The following is a 19,082-nucleotide window of genomic DNA, read 5'->3' as shown; positions in this document are numbered from 1 at the left end:
TTTGGCAATCTCATAGAATAAAAGGGAAGGATAGTGGGCACTAGACAGCTGCCGTGGGAAGTATCACTTGACTTTTACCATGGGGTGAGATGTTGGGAAGCAATAGACTCCATTAAAAGAAACACCCTTTGTGTTCTGTTCACGCATAAAGGTAAACTTTTAAACTACTTTAATGCGCACAATATAGGCAGGGGTTAGATTAATAGGCCTTAGACACAAGTTTTTTGCCAACTAGAACTAGTGATTCGGATAAATTGATAGAATAAGACGCATCTGGAACGTCTGATAGCTCAAAGCAGCCTCAATCTTTTTGTCATCATGTTTTCTCCTCAGCCAATATCAGTATTGTAGTGGTACGTGCTTCGTTGATTTGTTCACTTCGTCTTCAATAAGTTGTGAATGAAATGCTTGACATCCTCGGTTCGTGAATGACTCAAGTGTTGTGTTTTACCTAGTTTGAAAAAGTACTGGACGATTGACATATATAGTGGTCAAACACATTTTCCCTAAGTTTTACTAAGGGTTTGGTAACAGGCTGCAATGGTTGGATATTTGAGAAGTGCCAGCAAAGGGAGGCTATTATCACTCCTTAAGGAAGCGGAATGACTTTTGCTCCTGTCCAGCCTGGGCACACATCATTCTGTGGATCTAAATATGAATAATGTGCAATAGGACTGCTATATACTCTAATTAATTTCCTCCAATGTTGTCAGACGGCGGTGGTTTATCTGGTTGTGAGCAGTACATTTTTTGTTTTTTCATTGTCTTCTTCATCGGCACTTTATTACATTATCAAAATTTACACACGCCTATAGATCTTACTCATACATTTTGGTCAGATATCACTTGGATGTGGTATGGTCAGATTTCGTTGCTTGCCCATTTCATGCTAAGTTAGCTAATCTTGCCATAATGAAAAAAATTATTTAAGTAGTTGGCAATTACTCAACAGATGGTTTTGTGTGATGAATGACGCCGCACTGTCTGATTCAAATAATGATGGAGTGAGCTTTGTCTTCTTTTTTCCTCATGAGGTTCATTTAAGGTGCATCATATACGCATATTTACCACCTTAGATCATTCTTTATTTAATGTTATCGTTCTTGTCTTCATAGGTAGTTAGATTTCTGTCTTCTTTTTATGTCACGATGATCTCTTAATTATGGCAGTAAGTTCAAATGCCAATCGTTTAGTGGCAGCCAGCAACTTATTTGCTCATTATCCTTGTTGTCTCGTTGCGGTCACATGGCCTCGCCAAATCCGATTACATTCGCTTATTCATTCTCCTCAATCCCAAGGGGATTTAAGTTTTTTACAGTCATTTTCTTAATGGGAAACGCGGCTTCCCAGCTGACCGTGCTTATTCGCAACTGAAATAAGCAATTATTTCATAAAACTGCTCTCAAAGGTGCGCAGTGTCTGATATGTCGTCCTCATTACACACGGACTGGGACAAAACATATATTCTTTACATCAATAACATAAGGGGCAAAATCACATATGAAACGATATTGGTGTATTGACCTTGATCCACTATATTTAGGCCCAGCTTTCTGGGAACTCTATACTGAGTTTTCCTATAGATTGTGCCTACTATATCTTGATAGATTATTACGCGATCACTAATTGTGGATCTTGGATTATCTACTGCTTTCAAGCAATACTGCAATGCAGCCATTATGTAATCAGATGTGTTGCAATTATATTAAAGGTAGATTGATTGCCTTTCATTCCTGTGCATGCTTGAACTACCATAGAGGTATGGTTGGTTTGCAGGCACGTGGTTACAAAGTTTGAAGTTTTTTCTCTGAGTGGGCAGCTTGATGAAAGCCAGTTTAATATTTAAATCACCCAGAAATATATACTTCTCTGTTGATATCACATACGTTACTCAAGCATTTCAACCATGTTATCGCCAGACACTGACAGTTTAGCACTTGGTGGTCTATAGCAGCTTCACACCAGAATGGGCTTTCAGGTGAGGCAGATGAACCTGTAAGCCATATTACCACCTCAACTGTATTTAACAACGAGATCTCTTTAATCTTTAACAGGAATGTGGTTCTGCAATATAAACAGAGGAGAGAAGATGGTTTCCTTCGGTGTTCCTCTCGCTGGTCTTCTTTGAAGGAGATTCAGGGAGAAGTTGTTGTCGAGTTTGACACAGACAGAGATGGGCTGTGTAAGTGTTGTGAGCGAAACGGGGAAGAACTGAATTGAACTGCCTGTGAGATTTTAAAAATAGAGCGGTGAAGATGGGTGGTCTCCAAAGGTGAGGAGGAAAATGCCATTAGGGTAAAAAAGTTTTTCAACTGTGGTTTAGGTGGGTGACATACATCTTATTCTTATTTTTTTTTGCCTCTTTTTTACTTTTTCTTCCTTCCAATTCTTCTTTTTTTTTTTTGTTTTTTCTCTCTGCTATCGTCCTTTCTGCAAGTCCGGCAAAGAAATACAGGCGTTGCCTTCCACTATTCCAGCCGCATTTTGCAAGCATCTAAATACTTTTTTTCCTACTTGCGCTTGGTTCAATTGTTGCCCCTATCGCAACTGCAAATTCGATTGATCAGATGTGCGAAGGTTGCCTTTTTGAATTTTGAAGACATTTAATACATTGACAACTACATATTATCCCAAAACGTTTTAGTCCAGCATTCGTAAAGCTATATATGGTGTGGTCTGTCGTCATCGTACCCTGGGTTATGTTGTGTGTGTGTTGTGTGTGGTGTCGTCTGTGTTGGTGTGTGTAGTGTGTGTGTGTGTGTGTGTGTGTGTGTGTGTGTGTGTGTGGTGTGTGTGTGTGTGTGTGTGGTGATGTGTGTGTGTGTGTGGTGTGTGTGTGTGTGTAGTGTGAGAAAACATGTTTGTACGGCTTTCACGCTTTTGTATAGAGAAACGCCAATGCCATTCTCCTCTTTCATGTTGCCTAAACGGTGTATGACTCTGTCATACACGCTTTTAGTTTTTCTGGTCCTTGGCTAACTGGCTAAAATGCTTGCTCGCTACCCTAACTTCCTTTCACGGGCAACGATGCGCCAGGCCAGCTAGTTAACATTAGCCTACATTATTCAGACCTCTTGACTTTTTCCACATTTTGTAACATTAAAGCCTTGTTCTAAAATTGATTAAATGCGTTTTTCCCCCTCATCAATCTACACACAATACCCCATAATGACAAAACAAAAAAAGGTACATAAGTATTCAGACACTTTACTCAGTACTGTGTTGAAGCACCTTTGGCAGTGATTACAGCCTCGAGTCTTCTTGGGTATGATGCTACATGCTTGGCACACCTGTATGTGGGGAGTGAAGGTGTTCTAGAGTTTTGTCTCCTCTAGTTGCACAGGTGACATGCTGGTAAAACAGATTTCAGGTTCCCTGCATTAAAATCACTGGCAATGAGTAGCGTCACTCTGGATGTGCATTTTCTTGTTTGCTTATGGCCCTATTCAGATTAGACATTAGAGATGCATGGTATGCATGTGCATGTGTGCAGTCTTTGTCATGACAACAAACTACACCTAATAAACAATAATATTTTCAAAAATAAACCTTCACATACATTATCTTACTAAAACTGTCAGCTTAATAAGGGTCACTCTTGTTATTGTTTTATTATTCAATTTGTAAGCAGATGGTGTCATTCAGCACCATCTGTTGGCTGCTCAGGGAATAAGAGCACACAACCTCCAACAACCCACCTTCCAGGGCTGCACACATTTAATAATAATTTGGTGGGTGCTTATATTTGTCCTTTTTCACATATACTAGTGTGTATTAATATCTGAATTGGAAATTGTTTTTTGCATATCCCAACTCCCCCTGAGACACCCTTGGAGAGTGGGACCATGGCCAGGGTCTGCCATTATCTTGGTGACACTGGAGCAATTAGAGTTAAGTGCCTTGCTCAAGAGCACATCAACAGATTTTTCACCTTGTCGGCTTAGAGATTCCAACCAGCTACCTTTTGGTTACTGGCCTAATGCTCTAACGGCTACACTTAGAAAAAAAGGTGCTATCTAGAACCTTAAAGGGTTCTTTGGCTGTCCCCATAGGAAAACCCTTTGAAGAACCTTTTTTGGTTGCAGGTAGAACCTATTTGGTTCCAGGTAGAACCCCTAAAACCAAAAAGAGTTATCCTATGTGGACAGCCAAAGAACGCTTTTGGAACCCTTTTTTCTAAGACTGTAGGCTACCTGCCGCCCACATTTAACCTGAACCCTGTACGTGTGTGTCCATTAGTGTATATCTCCTGAGAGTAGAGCATGTTTACTGAGAGCAGATAAGAATCGTTCCCATAACCCACTCCCCAGTGTGGGTGTGTGTGTGGGTGTATGTGTGTGTACTCACCACGTTGTGACAGGGGATAAAGATGTCACTGTAGAGTAGTGCACACTCTCTCTTGGCGTACGGCTGTCTACCCAGGTCTCCTTCACACGCTCTCTTCACCACATAGTCACTCTCACACTGACACACGGAGTTCGCGTAAAGAACACACAACACTCCCCGCCCACCACATACACACAAGCATGTACAGACACGCAAACACACACCACACCCACACACACACACCACAACCACACACACAGCAGACAGACAGACGCGCACAGACAGACAGACAGACAGACAGCCAGACAGACAGACAGAACAGACAGACAGACAGACCAGCGACAGACAGACAGACAAGACAGACAGACAGACACACACACACACGCACACAGACACAATGAGAAAGTCCGAAGAAACATACCGTTGTGACATCACCCAGCTGTGCCTGATGTGTGGTGTGTAGTAGTGTGTATTGGTGTGTGTGTGTACGAGGTCCTTACGGCAGAATTGGTGTCCCGTTCCAGTTGATAAATGCAGACTATGGTAAGTGTAGCAGACCAAGCTACGTAGGCTGCAGGAAGTCACACTGGTTGGGCGCTTATAGTGGAGGTCCCACCTGCCCCACATCACATCAACAGAAACTGCTCTGGAGAACCTTGCCTGTGGAGGGAAGTGAAAGGTCTCTGCTAAGCATGGAGAGACAGGTGGAGCATCTCCAGTGGTACAGATTGTCCCCCGGCGTCGTTGATGTATCCGTGTCCTCTGAGGTGTGGAAACCCCTCCAGGCCTGCAGGAACAGACCCAGGTCCGCCACCTCCCTCCCCGTCACCGTTAGGCGCTTGCAGGTCATCAGCTGGGTTCGACCCAGTCACCCCTGGGCCCAGCAGGGAGAAAAGGTGCTCAAGACGCACCTGGAAACAAGGTGCAACCCAAATAATAGCATGAGCAATTGAGAAGGAACGAGGCGCAACTCTCGATCACAATTTAAAAAACTTGATACTTTATTTATATACTGTTACGACCTTTGTTCTAACATGCACGGATGAACAAAGTGCCACGCCCACATGCCGCACACACCTGAGAAATAGGCCAGGAATAGGGCAGGGTCCTGAGACGAAACGTTCTCTCTTCTCCCAGGTTCATTAAATCAATGTTCTAGTGAGTCTTCAAAACAAAACCGCATATCCCTGAATCTGACAATGAAGGATGGAAGCGTTAGAGTAAATGCCAAATCTAGCTCCATGGAGTCTCCCTTTACCACAGAGGCCTCAAGTAGGAGCAGAATGTATTGGAGGGAGCGGTGTAATTGCAGCACCCTATGATCGCCAGTTGCTGTGGTACCCAATTGTATGTTGACTCTCCAGAGTGGTGATCAGGTACAATACTGCCTGTGTCCTCCTACTGACAGAGCCTGGCGGGAAGAAAGGCAGCCCGCGCTTGATGTGGTTCACTTGACACCTTGTTATACCCCACACACACACAGATATAGCATGAGCTGTGTTCTACAGTGTTATGCGATCAGTATGGTTCAGTGGTCCAGTCAGGATTTGGGTCGTGTAGTCACCTTGGCGTCAAAGACGGTTGATGAGATCTGTAAGGAGGGAGTGGTGATGTTCAGTTTCTTTGAAACACAGACCTTGACGTTCCATCCAATAGGGCTCTGAGAGAAAGATGTCCCCAAAGTAAAACAGTGTAATAATGAACCATATATTATCGTAATGATCACGATTAGATATTAAAAGGAAACTCCAGGTGTCTGATGGAGTTGACGCTCTAAATATTCGAAACAAGAAGGTAAACCAATCAGAATCAGGTGGCTTTCTGGCATCCTATGAACAGTTTAATAATAGCGAGTGTATTTTAAAAACAGAGAGAGTTTGTGTGTGTGTTTTAGCCTTGTGTGTGTGTGTGTGTACCTGGCTGGTAAGGCCCGCATTTATTCACTGTTCTCTGATGTTCTCTGTGGGCAGGTAGACCAGGATGTTAGGAGCCGTATCATACAGCGCCACGATTTGTTAACCTCAAACGTATCAACACGCACGGTCTGAACAATCACAGACGCAAAGCGACCTAAACACTATAACACACACAATGCACGGATAGGCAAAACACACAACAAGGCACAGTTATGTCTGTAAAATGTGTGTGTGTTGGTATGTATGTAGTGTGGTTTGTGTATGTACAGTAGTGTGTGTTCTTACAGGGCGCGAGAGGGCAGCAGGGGTCGGTGTTTGGTGGAGGACGCCCATGCCAGCAGAGAGCAGCCGAGGAGGAGTAGGTGTTGTACCGACAGTGGAGGAAAGAGTTATGGAGGAGCAGCTCCCGTTAAAACAGATCAGTTTCTGCAGCACTCATCAACACGGTAGGAAATACCGGGGGCTGGAGAGAACAGAAGAGAGACGAGAAGAGAGGGAGATCAGAGAGATCAAAGCTACTGGCAAAGGGAGTTCTCCAGGGCTGCATGCTCGGCCCTCTTATCATGTCATACACACTGGGGTCTCTCACTGATTGGGCTCTTTACTGTGCAGGGGGTGGGTGGGCAGGAAGGAAGGGGGGACCAGCACTTTTTCTCGGCTGCCTGACGCCTCGGTGTATGAGAGGAGTCTGGCTAGTGGCTGTTTCCGTTGTTATGGACTCCGTCGTCTCGGTGGTGAAATGTCGGACATGGTAACGGAGGTGTCCATAAATGAACTGGGAATACAAGAAGTAGTCTCCGTTGGGCGTAGCAACAGGACGGTGGTGTTTCTGTGGTGGTCAGAAGTGGGGGTGGAGGAGAGAGGGGGGAGGAAAGGGAAAAGGAAAGTTGGGGGAGGAGATAGGGGGAGCTGAGGGGGAGCTGGACAGGGCTGGAGGGTAGTAGGAGGGGGAGGAGGGGGAGGAGCGAGAGGGAGGAAGCAGGAGAGAGAAAGAGGAGAGTGGTAGATTCGTCACTACCGAAGGCTGGGGGAAGTCAGGGGATGGCGTCCCTAGTTACTCTTAGTGACCACTGCAGGGGTCCAAGGTCGGGGTCGTGACCCGCATGGTGCTGCCTAGTAATGGTGGCGGAGGGAGAGGGGGAAGATGGAGGGAGAGAACTTATGCAGTAAAGGGGTGTCCTCAGTCACAGTGGGGGTGGAGGGTGCGGGCAGAGAAGGGGGGAAGGGGAGAGGGGAAAAGCTGAGAGAGGGTAGGGTGGGAGTGAAACTCTCCTCAGGTGGGCTGTACTGGGTGGTAGTGGGGGCTCTGGGTGCCAGTAACAGTTGTAGAGGCAGCACTGGTTGTAGTTCTGGTACTTACTAGTAGTGGTCCTATGATGTAGTAGTAGTAACTGAGTAGGCCTACCAGCAGTAGTAGTTTGGGGTGGTGGTCGTTCGTTTACCGAAAGGCGTAAAGGGTGTAGGAGTTGGGAGGTAGGGACACACCTGAGGAAAGACACACAGACATACATTTACTCTAAAAACGATGTAAACTTTTACAAGATCCTGGTGTGAATTGCACACTCTACTCACAGTCCTCCCTGTGTAGACACATCTCCTGGTGGACCTCATCAAAAGAACATGGTTTTGGGGCGGGAGGGAAACAGCCCTCCACACTGCCAGAACACACATATAGACAAAGGACAAACGTTCAAAAGCGAGGTATTAATCATGCCCTTACAGTGTAAATAACCATGTTTGTAAGTTGTGGTGTTTGTAAGCGTGCATTTCTATGTTAAGGCGTGTTCTTACGGGGGCAGGAAGTGGCAGCGTGTGGGCAGTGGGGGTCGCTGCATTACGGACACACGGACTGGCACCATGCATGGTAAAGCAGCCATGCACAACATCTAACCGGTACGGATCACAAAAACTGCTCTCTGTAATTACAAACATACACAAACATATTGTACTGCTCTCCCTGTAACACAAAACATATCTGTGAACATACACATAAGAACTACAGTAAACAGAAACTGTGTGTGTGCTGTCGTAATATGAAATTTGTATTTCTATCTAACCCTCCAGAGTAAAGGAGCTGCCTGGTCTTTGAAGTTGTAAAGTTGTCATATTTCTGAGCCTCGTGCAGACGTGCGGTGTCAAGAGTCAGACACTCCTGGCTGGCCAATCAGCTCGAAAGAGGTGTGGGCCAGGCAGGAAACCCCTGGTGCTGTCAGGAAAGGAAAGCCCTGTGGGCCAAACCCCTCCCCTGCTTGGTCCACTGCCCAAACCGCAGCCCAGTACGCTCAGACCAACGAGGAAGTAGTTAGGACGCTTCGCTGAAATCCAGAGAGGCACAACCGGGAGACCTGTAATACAGAGTTTTAACATATGGTGAAGCTGAAATGTGCAGTTGAGTTGTGTGTGTTTGTGGTGTGTGGTGGTGTGTGTGTGTGTGTGTGTGTGTGTGGTGTGTGTGTGTGTGGTGTGTGTTGTGTGTGTGTGTGTGTGTGTGTGTGTGTGTGTGAGTGTGGTGGTTGTGAGACTCCACGTGATGTGCGGTCCTTCTGTAGTCCTGCTGTGAAATCATGAAGTTTGAAGAGTAGCCCAGGGGGAGGCAGCCCCGCCTGCGAACTCCTAACTAGGGAAACACTGACCCACTGGTTCTGTTTTACACCGAAGACTGTAGCGTTATATACAGCAACTGACCACCGAAAACGGTCCTTACCTAACTCTACAGAGGAAGAGAGGGAGAGAGAAGAGAGAGGTGGAGGATATTCTCAATGTTGAGTGAATATATTATGTACTCAGTTTGTATAGTGTGTATTTGTATTTTTGTGTGATTTTGAAAATGGTGTTCCTTTGTGAGTCATTTTGGTTAGCGTTCAAAACGACCTTGTTGTAGTATTCACAATCATAGGCTTGAAAAGAAAAAACAAGGTATAAAAAAAAACAAAACATTTAGAAAAATACAAACATCACATATGTACAGTATGTGAATAGTACTGTAGCCTTTCATAGCAAGACATACTGTGTAGATCAAGCAGGGCATAGAGAGACCATGGTATTGTGTAAGAGTGTATGTGTGTGTGTGTGTGTCACATGTATCTGTGGTCATTTGATGACAGATATAAATATTTTAGGGTCAGAGGGGGGACTCTATAGTTTCCTGTGGTACTGGCATGTTGTGTTGTGCATGGGGCGTGTAAGGAGCAATTGAACTGACCCAGCACACTATGCCTGACAGACAGAGAGAAATTGTCGGAGGAACAGACACACATTGTGTGGTGTAAATGTGTGTCCTGTACTCACGGCGAACAGAGGGGTTTTCTTCCAGACCACAAGTGACACCGTGTTGACAGCAGGTGTGTGGCATAGGCAAGCAATTGGACGTACAAGACACTCACAGTCTCCGCCTCGGTTACAGTTACAACGTGGTAGTCAAAGCAGTTCCTATAGAACCATGATACATCACCTCACACATTGTCACCAAAAACACACACACACATGAAAAACACACACACACACAGGTTGTCAGATGTTACATTTTTTAAAAACCAGGTCATATCTAACTGGGGGTGAAGTGAGGGTTTAGAGTGGGAGGCCAGGTCATTGGGGTTAGATGTGGGTTAGGAGTGTGTGTGAATAATGTAGGTAGGAATGAGTGACATGTTTGTGTGTGTTTGAAAGGGGAGTGATAGGATGATGGGACATCAGAACAATGAGACGTGGGTTAAACTCTGGAAAAACAACAGGGATCAAATCACATTTTTATTTCCCAACATGCTTCGTAAACGAGGTGTAGACTAACAGTGAAAATGCTTACTTATGGGCTCTTCCCCAACTATGCAGAGAGACAAAATAGAAAAAGAATAACACAAGGAAGAAATAAACAATGAAGGAACGTTATATACACGGGGTACGGCAGTACTAGAAGTTGATGTGCAGGGGAACAAAGGTAATGAGGTAGATATGTAACAACATAGGTTTTAGCCGTAAGTGACTAGGCAAACAGCATAAGATAGTAAACAGTAGCCACAGCAGCATATGTGATGAGTCAATAGAGTTAGTTCATAAAGGGTCAATGGAGATTGTCTTGGGTAGCTATTTTGTTAAACTATTTAGCCATACTTATGGCCTTGGGGTAAGAACTGTTTCAGGGTCCTGTTTGGTTTCCAGACTTGGTGCATCGGTCACTTGCCGTGCGGTAAGCAGAGAAGAACAGTCTAATGACTTGGGTGGGCTTGGAGTCATTGACAGTTTTAGGCCTTCCTCTGACACCACTGGTATAGAGGTACAGGATGGCAGGGGTGCTCGACCCCAGTAATGTACTAGGCAATGCAACTGCCCTCTGTAAAGCACCTTGTGGTTGGATGCCAGCAGTTGCCATATGAAGCGGTGAAGCAGCCAGTCCAAGATGCTATTCGATGGTCTAGCTTGTAGAACTTTTTGAAAGGATCTGAGGTCCCATGCCAAAATCTTTCAGCCTCTGAGGGGCAAAGGCCATGTTTTGTGCTTTTCTTCATGAACTGTGTTGGTGTGTGGTGGACCATATTAATTCTTTAGTGACGTGAAACAGTGAAGAGCTTGAAAGCCCTGCGACCCGTTGAATAGGGGGGCGTGCTTCGGCCCTCCGTTTTCTGTTAGTCCACGATCAGCTTCTTTGTCCTTGTTGAGGTTGTCACTGACCCTCCCTGTCTCATTGTCGTTGGTGCTCAGGCCCTACATCATCGTGTCAATCAGCAACACTTTTGATGGTTTTGGAAGTCGTAGGTTGAGATGCATCATGGTTTGACAGGGAGTACACAGTACGGGAACACACACACACACACACACACACACACACACACACACACACACACAACCACACCGGACCAGACCTTGGTTAGAACACATCAGGAGTGTCACACGTACCAAACACATAAACTCAAATAATTAGTTTTTTAGAGCGGCTATCAGATCAGTAAGAGTTTCTAGCTAGCCCTAAATGAGGGTTGGTACTGCACACCAGGGAGCGCTCATGGACTTTCAGGTTTTAGAGTGAGAAGGGAAAGGTTGGTGTGCGTGTGTGTGTGATGCGCACAGGCTGGCCTGAGTTGTCGTTGAAGTAAATCTTGGTGAATCCAACATGGATGACCAGCATCTTCATACAGACGATCCCACTCTGATAACAATCCTTATTCTGGGCCACGATGGACACCTCACCATCTATACTCTGGAGAGAGAGACAGATAGGAGAGAGAGAGCGAGCAAGAGAGAGAGCAGTCCTTATCCTGGGCTACTATGGACTGCACTTCATCTAAACTCTGGGGAAAGAGTACTGTGTGTGGTGTGCAGGTCTGTCCCCAGGGCTGATAAAGTGCATTCCTGGCGCTCACTGTTCCTCCTCTGGGGGACTCTGACATTTACAGTAGCAACATCACATTCAGGGTAGGGAACGTACTGAACGATGCAGATAGCAAAGTCATGAAAAGAGCTGACATACATTATATAATTACAAAAGTATGTGGACACCCCTTCAAATTAGTGGATTCAGCTATTTAAGCCATACCCATTGCTGACAGGTGTATAAAATCGAACACACAGCCATGCAATCACCATAGACAAACATTGGCAGTAGAATGGCACGTACTGAAGAGCTCAGTGACTTTCAACATGGCACCATCATAGAGCTGCCCTAGTCAAGTGCTGTTATTGTGAAGTGGAAATGTCTAGGAACAAGAACGACTCAGCCGCGAAGTGGTAAGCCACACAAGCTCACAGAACGGGACCACCGAGTGCTGAAGTGCGTAGCTCGTAAAAATCGTCTGTCCTCAGTTGCAACACTGACTACTGAGTTCCAAACTGCCTCTGGAAGCAACGTCAGCACACAAACCTAAGATCACCATGTGCAATGCCAAGCATCGACTGGAGTGGTGTAAAGCTCGCCGTCATTGGACTCTGGAGCAGTTGAAACAAGTTCTCTGAATCACTCTTCACCATCTGGTAGTCCGACAGAASAATCTGGGTTTGGCAGATGCCAGGAGAACGCTACCTGCCCGAATGCATAGTACCAACTGAAAAGTTTGGTGAAGGAGGAATAATGGCCTGTGGGGGGGTTCATGGATAGGCCCCTTAACTCTAGTGAAGGGAAATCTTAATGCTACAGCATACAATGACATTCTAGACAATTCTGTGCTTCCATCTTTGTGGCAAAGGCCCTTTCCTGTTTCAGCATGATAATGCCCCCGTGCACAAAGCGAGGTCCATACAGAAATGTTTTGTCGAGATCGGTGTGGAAGTACTTCAACCCCATCGAACACCTTTGGGATGAATTGGAACGCCGACTGCGAGCCAGGCCAAATCGCCCAACATCAGTGCCCAACCTCACTGATGCTCTTGTGCTGAATGGAAGCAAGTCGCCGCAGCAATGTTTCCAACATCTAGTGGAAAGCCTTCCCAGAAGAGTGGAGGCTGTTGTTAGCAGAAAAGGGGGGACCAACTCCATATTAATGCCCATGATTTTGGAATGAGATGTTCGACAAGCTTTTGGTCATGTAGTGTATCTTAGTGTACCTGTCAGTTAAAAGGCATATCTGTTTCCGGAAGGATCGGATGACTTAATGGTTACCCCAGCTCATAGCCCTGGGTAAAAGAATAGACAACAGAACAGGGAAATGTGATGTGATCAGCATTAGATGGAACACCTAATATGGCTGCCAGTCCAGCCACCACAGAACCTTGATTAGAACTGGAATGTCCCAACGTCCTGCTCATTCTAATTTTATATCCCTGGGAGTCTGCCGCGAACAGGCCTCTCTTTGTGTTACTCAGGTGTGTGTGTGTGTGTGTGTTGCTACAGCTTTGCTTACCTCAGTCGCTCTAATTAAAAATCGTTCCCAGATGAAAGAAACTCCTTGGATCCCCTTTCCCTGATCCCAATCTGCCTACACACACACGCACGCACGCACACACACACAAACGGCCGAGGAGCACAGCGGCTCTCTTCAAACATAGCACAGTCGCTAACCCAGTGACTCTCTGACAGCCCAAGCCCCTAGATAATTCACGTTATTACTACTCAGTCCCGTGTACGGTCTGTTAGAAATTCTCTCAGTTCTAGGGCTGCTAAAATCAGTAATCCTGTTGAGCTATTTCCCCCCATTAGTACTGTTTGCTCCGCTAGTCTCCAACTGTACACTCTCCAGCAGACTTTAAAACAAGGCTCGGGCTTTAGCTAATGCAAATGAATGTACAAAGTATTATCTCCAAGATGGACATGTTGGACATTTGGGTCCAGGATACAAATCCCAACATTTTAGTGTGCTCTGAAACATGGTTTAAAAGCTCTGTTGATGATAATTCCATTGCACTTCATGATTCAAAAGTTTACAGATGTGATAGGACAAATAAGGGTGGCGGTGTAGCAATTTATGTGAAAAACAACTTTAAGGTGACCTACTAGTTAAGCTACTAGTTATAAATGTTATTTCTCAGAATGTTAATTTCTATGTTGCTGGGATCTATCGACCTCCCTACGCCACAGCGGGAGCAACTAGCTCCATTAATAGCCGCTGAAATAGTGATATCGGGGGTCTCGATTAGCTTACTCCCTCGTCTGATTGTCTTAAATCAGCATGTACTGATCCGAACTTAGTCCAACTGATTTCAGAGCCCACTTGTTTGAATGTAGAGAATCCTGCTAAATCAACTCTGATTGATTTCATACTTACAAATAACCCTCCTAAATACTTAACTAGTGGTGTCTTTGCTATGGGACCTCAGTGACCACTGTCCCAAAGTCTGCGTCAGAAACACAAAGTTGCCTAAAACTCAACCACGCCTTATCGCTAAGAGAAGTTTTAAACACTTCCATGAGTAGGGTTCTGACATGACCTTAACCATTGAGTCTTACTTAGTGTTAATGACACTCCGGAAGCAGAACTTGACCTTGAACAATTCTTTAGTATGTTTATCTCTGCATCTGATTAACATGCTCCTATGAAGAGATTTTAAGAATGAAAGATAGAGCCAATCCATGGTTCACGCCTGAACTTGATGAGTTAATTCAGCTAAGGAACAAAGCTTGGTCTGAAGCCAGACACACTGGTAGCTCTGCTGACTGGCTCACCTTCCGATAACTTAGAAATATATTTACTGCTTCCATAAAAAGGGCTAAATCTAACTATTTCATTAATTCCATATCTGACCCTCGTGGCAATCCAGCTAAGTTTTGGAAGGCTATTAAAACTTCTCTAGGGTAGGGGGCAGCATTCGGAATTTTGGATGAAATGCATGCCCAAATTAAACTGCCTGCTTCTCGGGCCCAGAAGATATGATATGCATATAACTGGTAGATTTGGATAGAAAACACTCTAACGTTTCCAAAACTGTTAAAATAGTGTCTGTGAGTATAACAGAACTGATTTGGCAGGCGAAAACCTGGGGGAAATCCATTCAGGAAGTAGTTTTTTTGTTGGTTTTGTAGTTTTCTATTCAATGCCATTACGGTATCCATTGACTTAGGACTCAAATTGCAGTTTCTATGCCTTCCACTAGATGTCAACAGTCTTTAGAAATTGTTAGCTTGTATTCTGAAATGAAGAAGTAAGAGCAGTCTGAATGAGTGGACCTAAAGTGTCACAGAGCTTTTTCATGCGCGAGACCGAGAGATTGCGTTTCTTGTTTACCTTTTTAAATTGACGACGTTATTGTCCGGTTGAAATATTATCGATTATTTAGGCTAAAAACAACCTGAGGATTGAATATAAACATCGTTTGACATGTTTCTATGAACTTTACGGATACAATTTAGATTTTTTTGTCTTCCTGTTTTGACTGCGTTTGAGCCTGTGGATTACTGAAGAAAACGCGCGAACAAAGCGGAGGTTTTTGGATATAAAGAGACTTTATCGAACAAAAGGAACATTTATTGAGTAAATTAATGTCTGCTGAGTGCAACCATATGAAGATCATCAAAGGTAAGGGATTAATTGTATCTCTATTTCTGACATGTCTAACTGTTCTACTTGGATGGTTACTGTTTGTAATGATTTGTCTAGTGGGCTATGTTCTCAAATAATCGTAAGGTATGCTTTCGCCGTAAAGCATTTTTTAAAATCTGACACCGTGGTTGGATTCACAAGAAGTTCATCTTTAAACCTATGTAAAATATGTTTTGTTTTCTGAATTTTTATAATGAGTATTTCTGTATTTGAATTTGGCGCCCAGCAGTTTCACTGGCTGTTGAAGAGGTGGGACGCTAACTTCTCACGTACCCAAGAGAGGTTAAAGCACTAAAAAGAAGCAGCCACACCTTTCTGCCCAATGAGGTTCTATTGAACTCCCAATTCTATTGCAGACAAAACTGAAATAACTGACGAGTTTAACCAACATTTTATTGCAGCAGGACATTTATTTGAAAGGGGAAATAGCAGCAATAAGGACAACTCTGAAAATACTGTTCATGAACATAATACAAGCTAATCTCTGATGCAACCCTGTTTAATCAGACTTGCCTGTTACTGTAAATGGTGACCCACTGTTCTCTCTTCGGAAAGTCACTACCAGGGATGTTCTGGATGCTCTCTTAGCTATTGATGTTAAAAAATACACTGGAGCAGACATGCTTGACCCGTGTCTTCAACAGTTTCCTGCACCTCTGATTATGGAGCCCTTGACATGTTTTTTATCTATCCATTCTAGAGGTCTACCGATTAATCGGAATGGCCGATTAATTAGGGCTATAATTAGGGCCATAATCATAACAATCGGAAATCGGTAATTTTGGTTTAATATATATATTTTTTTACACCTTTATTTAACTAGGCAAGTCAGTTAAACTTCTTATGGCTGCAGGCAGGGGCAGTATTGAGTAGCTTGGATGAAAGGTGCCCAGAGGTGCCCATAGTAAACTGCCTGCTCCTCAGTCCCAGTTGCTAATATATGCATATTATTATTCGTATTGGATAGAAAACACTCAGAAGTTTCTAAAACTGTTTGAATTATGTCTGTGAGTATAACAGAACTCATATGGCAGGCAAACTTCCAAACAGGAAGTGGAAATTCTGAGGCTGGTGTTTTTTCTACTCATCGTCTATTCAAATCCCAGGAAGATATGGATTTGTTTGCACTTCCTACGCCTTCCACTAGATGTCAACAGTGGGTAGAACGGTGAATGAAGTGTATACTGTGATGTGGTCGGAAGGGCCCGCAATTTGGTCGTGGTCGCATTTCGCACTTCGCACCGCTGGTAGTATTACTTTTCATTACATTTCATTATAGTACAACGGTTTGATTTGTCTGATCTTAGCAATTCTTTTTAGCTAGCTACATAGCCGTCTTTGTATCAAAGATAATTGTGTAGTTTCGCGTAATTATCGTAATTCGTCGTCCTAACGTAGTCAACACTGCTATCTGGCCAGCAGCTAGCCAGCTAGCCAACGTCCACCGTCTACCGAATAGCAGCACTGTAGAAACTATTACATTCAACGGAACGACTTGATTAGTGTAGTGTTAGCTAGCTACATAGTTGTCTTTGCTGTCCTGTTTCCAAGATATTGTGTAGTTTAGAGTGTGTAGTTTAGTTTAGAGTGATTATCGTAATTTACCGAGGTTAGCTAGCCAGCTATTTGTCGTCCCTCTTAACGTAGGAAACACTGCTAGCTAGCCACAGCTAGCCAGCTAGCCAACGTCTACCGAATAGCAGCACTGTAGAAACTATTACATAACGGAACGACTTGATTAGCGTAGTGTTAGCTAGCTACATAGTTGTCTTTGCTGTCTTCGTATCCAAGATAATTGTGTAGTTTAGAGTAATTAGCTAGCCAGCAGCTAGCCAGCTAGCCAACGTCTACCGTCTACCGAATAGCAGCACTGTTGAGACTATTACATTACAACGGAACGACTTGGTTAGTGTAGTGTTAGCTAGCTACATAGTTGTCTTTGCTGTCAAGATAATTGTGTAGTTTTGAGTAATTGTCGAGGTTACCTAGCCAGTTACCGAGGCTACCTAGCCAGCTACACTTTCAAACTAAGTCAACAACGCAGCCACTGCTAGCTAGCCTACTTCAGCAGCACTGTCTCATTTTAGTCAATAAGATTTCTTGCAACGTAAGTTTAACTTTCTGAACATTCGAGACGTGTAGTCCACTTGTCATTCCAATCTCCTTTGCATTAGCGTAGCCTCTTCTGTAGCCTGTCAACTATGTGTCTGTCTATCCCTCTTCTCTCCTCTCTGCACAGACCACACAACACGCTTCACACCGCGTGGCCGCTGCCTGGTGGTCCCAGCGCGCACGACCCACGTGAGTTCCAGGTCTCCGGCAGCCTCTGGAACTGCCGATCTGCGGCCAACAAGGCAAAGTTCATCTCAGCCTATGCTTCCTCCAGTCCCTCGACTTCTTGGCACTGACGGAAACATGGATTACCACAGATAACCTGCTACTCCTACTGCTCTCTCCTCGTCTGCCCACGTGTTCTCGCACACCCCGAGAGCTTCTGGTCAGCGGGGTGGTGGCACTGGGATCCTCATCTCTCCCAAGTGGACATTTCTTCTTTCTCCCTGACCCATCTGTCTATCGCCTCCTTTGAAATCCATGCTGTCACAGTTACCAGCCCTTTCAAGCTTAACATCCTTATCATTTATCGCCCCCCCAGGTTCCCTTGGAGAGTTCATCAATGAGCTTGACGCCTTGATAAGCTCCTTTCCTGAGGATGGTCACCTCTCACAGTTCTGGGTGACTTTAACCTTCCCACGTCTACCTTTGACTCATTCCTCTCTGCCTCCTTCTTTCCACTCCTCTCCTCTTTTGACCTCACCCTCTCACCTTCCCCCCTACTCACAAGGCAGGCAATACGCTTGACCTCATCTTTACTAGATGCTGTATCTTCCACTAATCTCATTGCAACTCCCCTCCAAGTCTCCGACCTACCTTGTATCCTTCCTCTGCTCTCTCTACACTTCCCATCACTCCCTACTCTGGATGGGTATCGCGCCGTCCCAACCTTCGCTCTCTCTCCCCCGCTACTCTCTCCTCTTCCATCCTATCATCTCTTCCCTCTGCTCAAACCTTCTCCAACCTATCTCCTGTTTCTGCTCCTCAACCTCCTCTCCTCCCTTTCTGCATCCTTTGACTCTCTATGTCCCCTATCCTCTAGGCCGGCTCGGTCCTCCCTCCTGCTCCGTGGCTCGACGACTCATTGCGAGCTCACAGAACAGGGCTCCGGGCAGCCGAGCGGAAATGGAGGAAAACTCGCCTCCCTGCGGACCTGGCATCCTTTCACTCCCTCCTCTCTGCATTCTCCTCTTCTGTCTCTGTGCTAAAGCACTTTCTACCACTCTAAATTCCAAGCATCTGCCTCTTAACCCTAGGAAGCTCTTTGCCACCTCTCCTCCCTCCTGAATCCCCCCCCCCCCCCCTCCTCCTCTCTGCGGATGACTTCGTCAACCATTTTGAAAAGAAGGTCGACGACATCCGATCCTCGTTTGCTAAGTCAAACGACACGCGTGTTCTGCTCACACTGCCTACTGTGTTTGACCTCTTTCTCCCTCTCTCTCCAGATGAAATCTCGCGTCTTGTGACGGCCGGCCGCCCAACAACCTGCCCGCTTGACCCTATCCCCTCCTCTCTTCTCCAGACCATTCCGGAGACCTTCTCCCTTACCTCACTTCGCTCATCAACTCATCCTTGACCGCTGGACGTCCCTTCGCCTTCAAGAGAGCGAGAGTTGCACCCCTTCTGAAAAAACCTACACTCGATCCCTCTGATGTCAACAACTACAGACCAGTATCCTTCTTTCTTTTCTCTCCAAAACTCTCGAACGTGCCGTCCTTGGCCAGCTCTCCTGCTATCTCTCTCAGAATGACCTTCTTGATCCAAATCA

The 19,082-nt window shown here is 45.1% G+C and overlaps 1 protein-coding gene across 1 annotated transcript in view; it reads right to left on the bottom strand.

The window, feature by feature from the left end:
- otogl (otogelin-like) overlaps window positions 1–19,082 on the bottom strand; it is a 74,505-nt gene that overhangs the window by 16,061 nt on the left and 39,362 nt on the right. Inside the window, 7 exon segments of the mRNA XM_070439795.1 lie at window positions 4,348–4,464; window positions 5,052–5,237; window positions 7,301–7,355; window positions 7,685–7,727; window positions 7,815–7,897; window positions 8,034–8,071; window positions 11,302–11,433. Of these exon segments, the coding sequence (XP_070295896.1) occupies window positions 4,348–4,464; window positions 5,052–5,237; window positions 7,301–7,355; window positions 7,685–7,727; window positions 7,815–7,897; window positions 8,034–8,071; window positions 11,302–11,433 (654 nt within the window).

This window comes from Salvelinus sp. IW2-2015, linkage group LG4q.1:29 (assembly GCF_002910315.2).
Source record: "Salvelinus sp. IW2-2015 linkage group LG4q.1:29, ASM291031v2, whole genome shotgun sequence".
Classification (NCBI taxonomy): domain Eukaryota; kingdom Metazoa; phylum Chordata; class Actinopteri; order Salmoniformes; family Salmonidae; genus Salvelinus; species Salvelinus sp. IW2-2015.
This window is presented reverse-complemented; position numbering and strand designations above follow the sequence as displayed.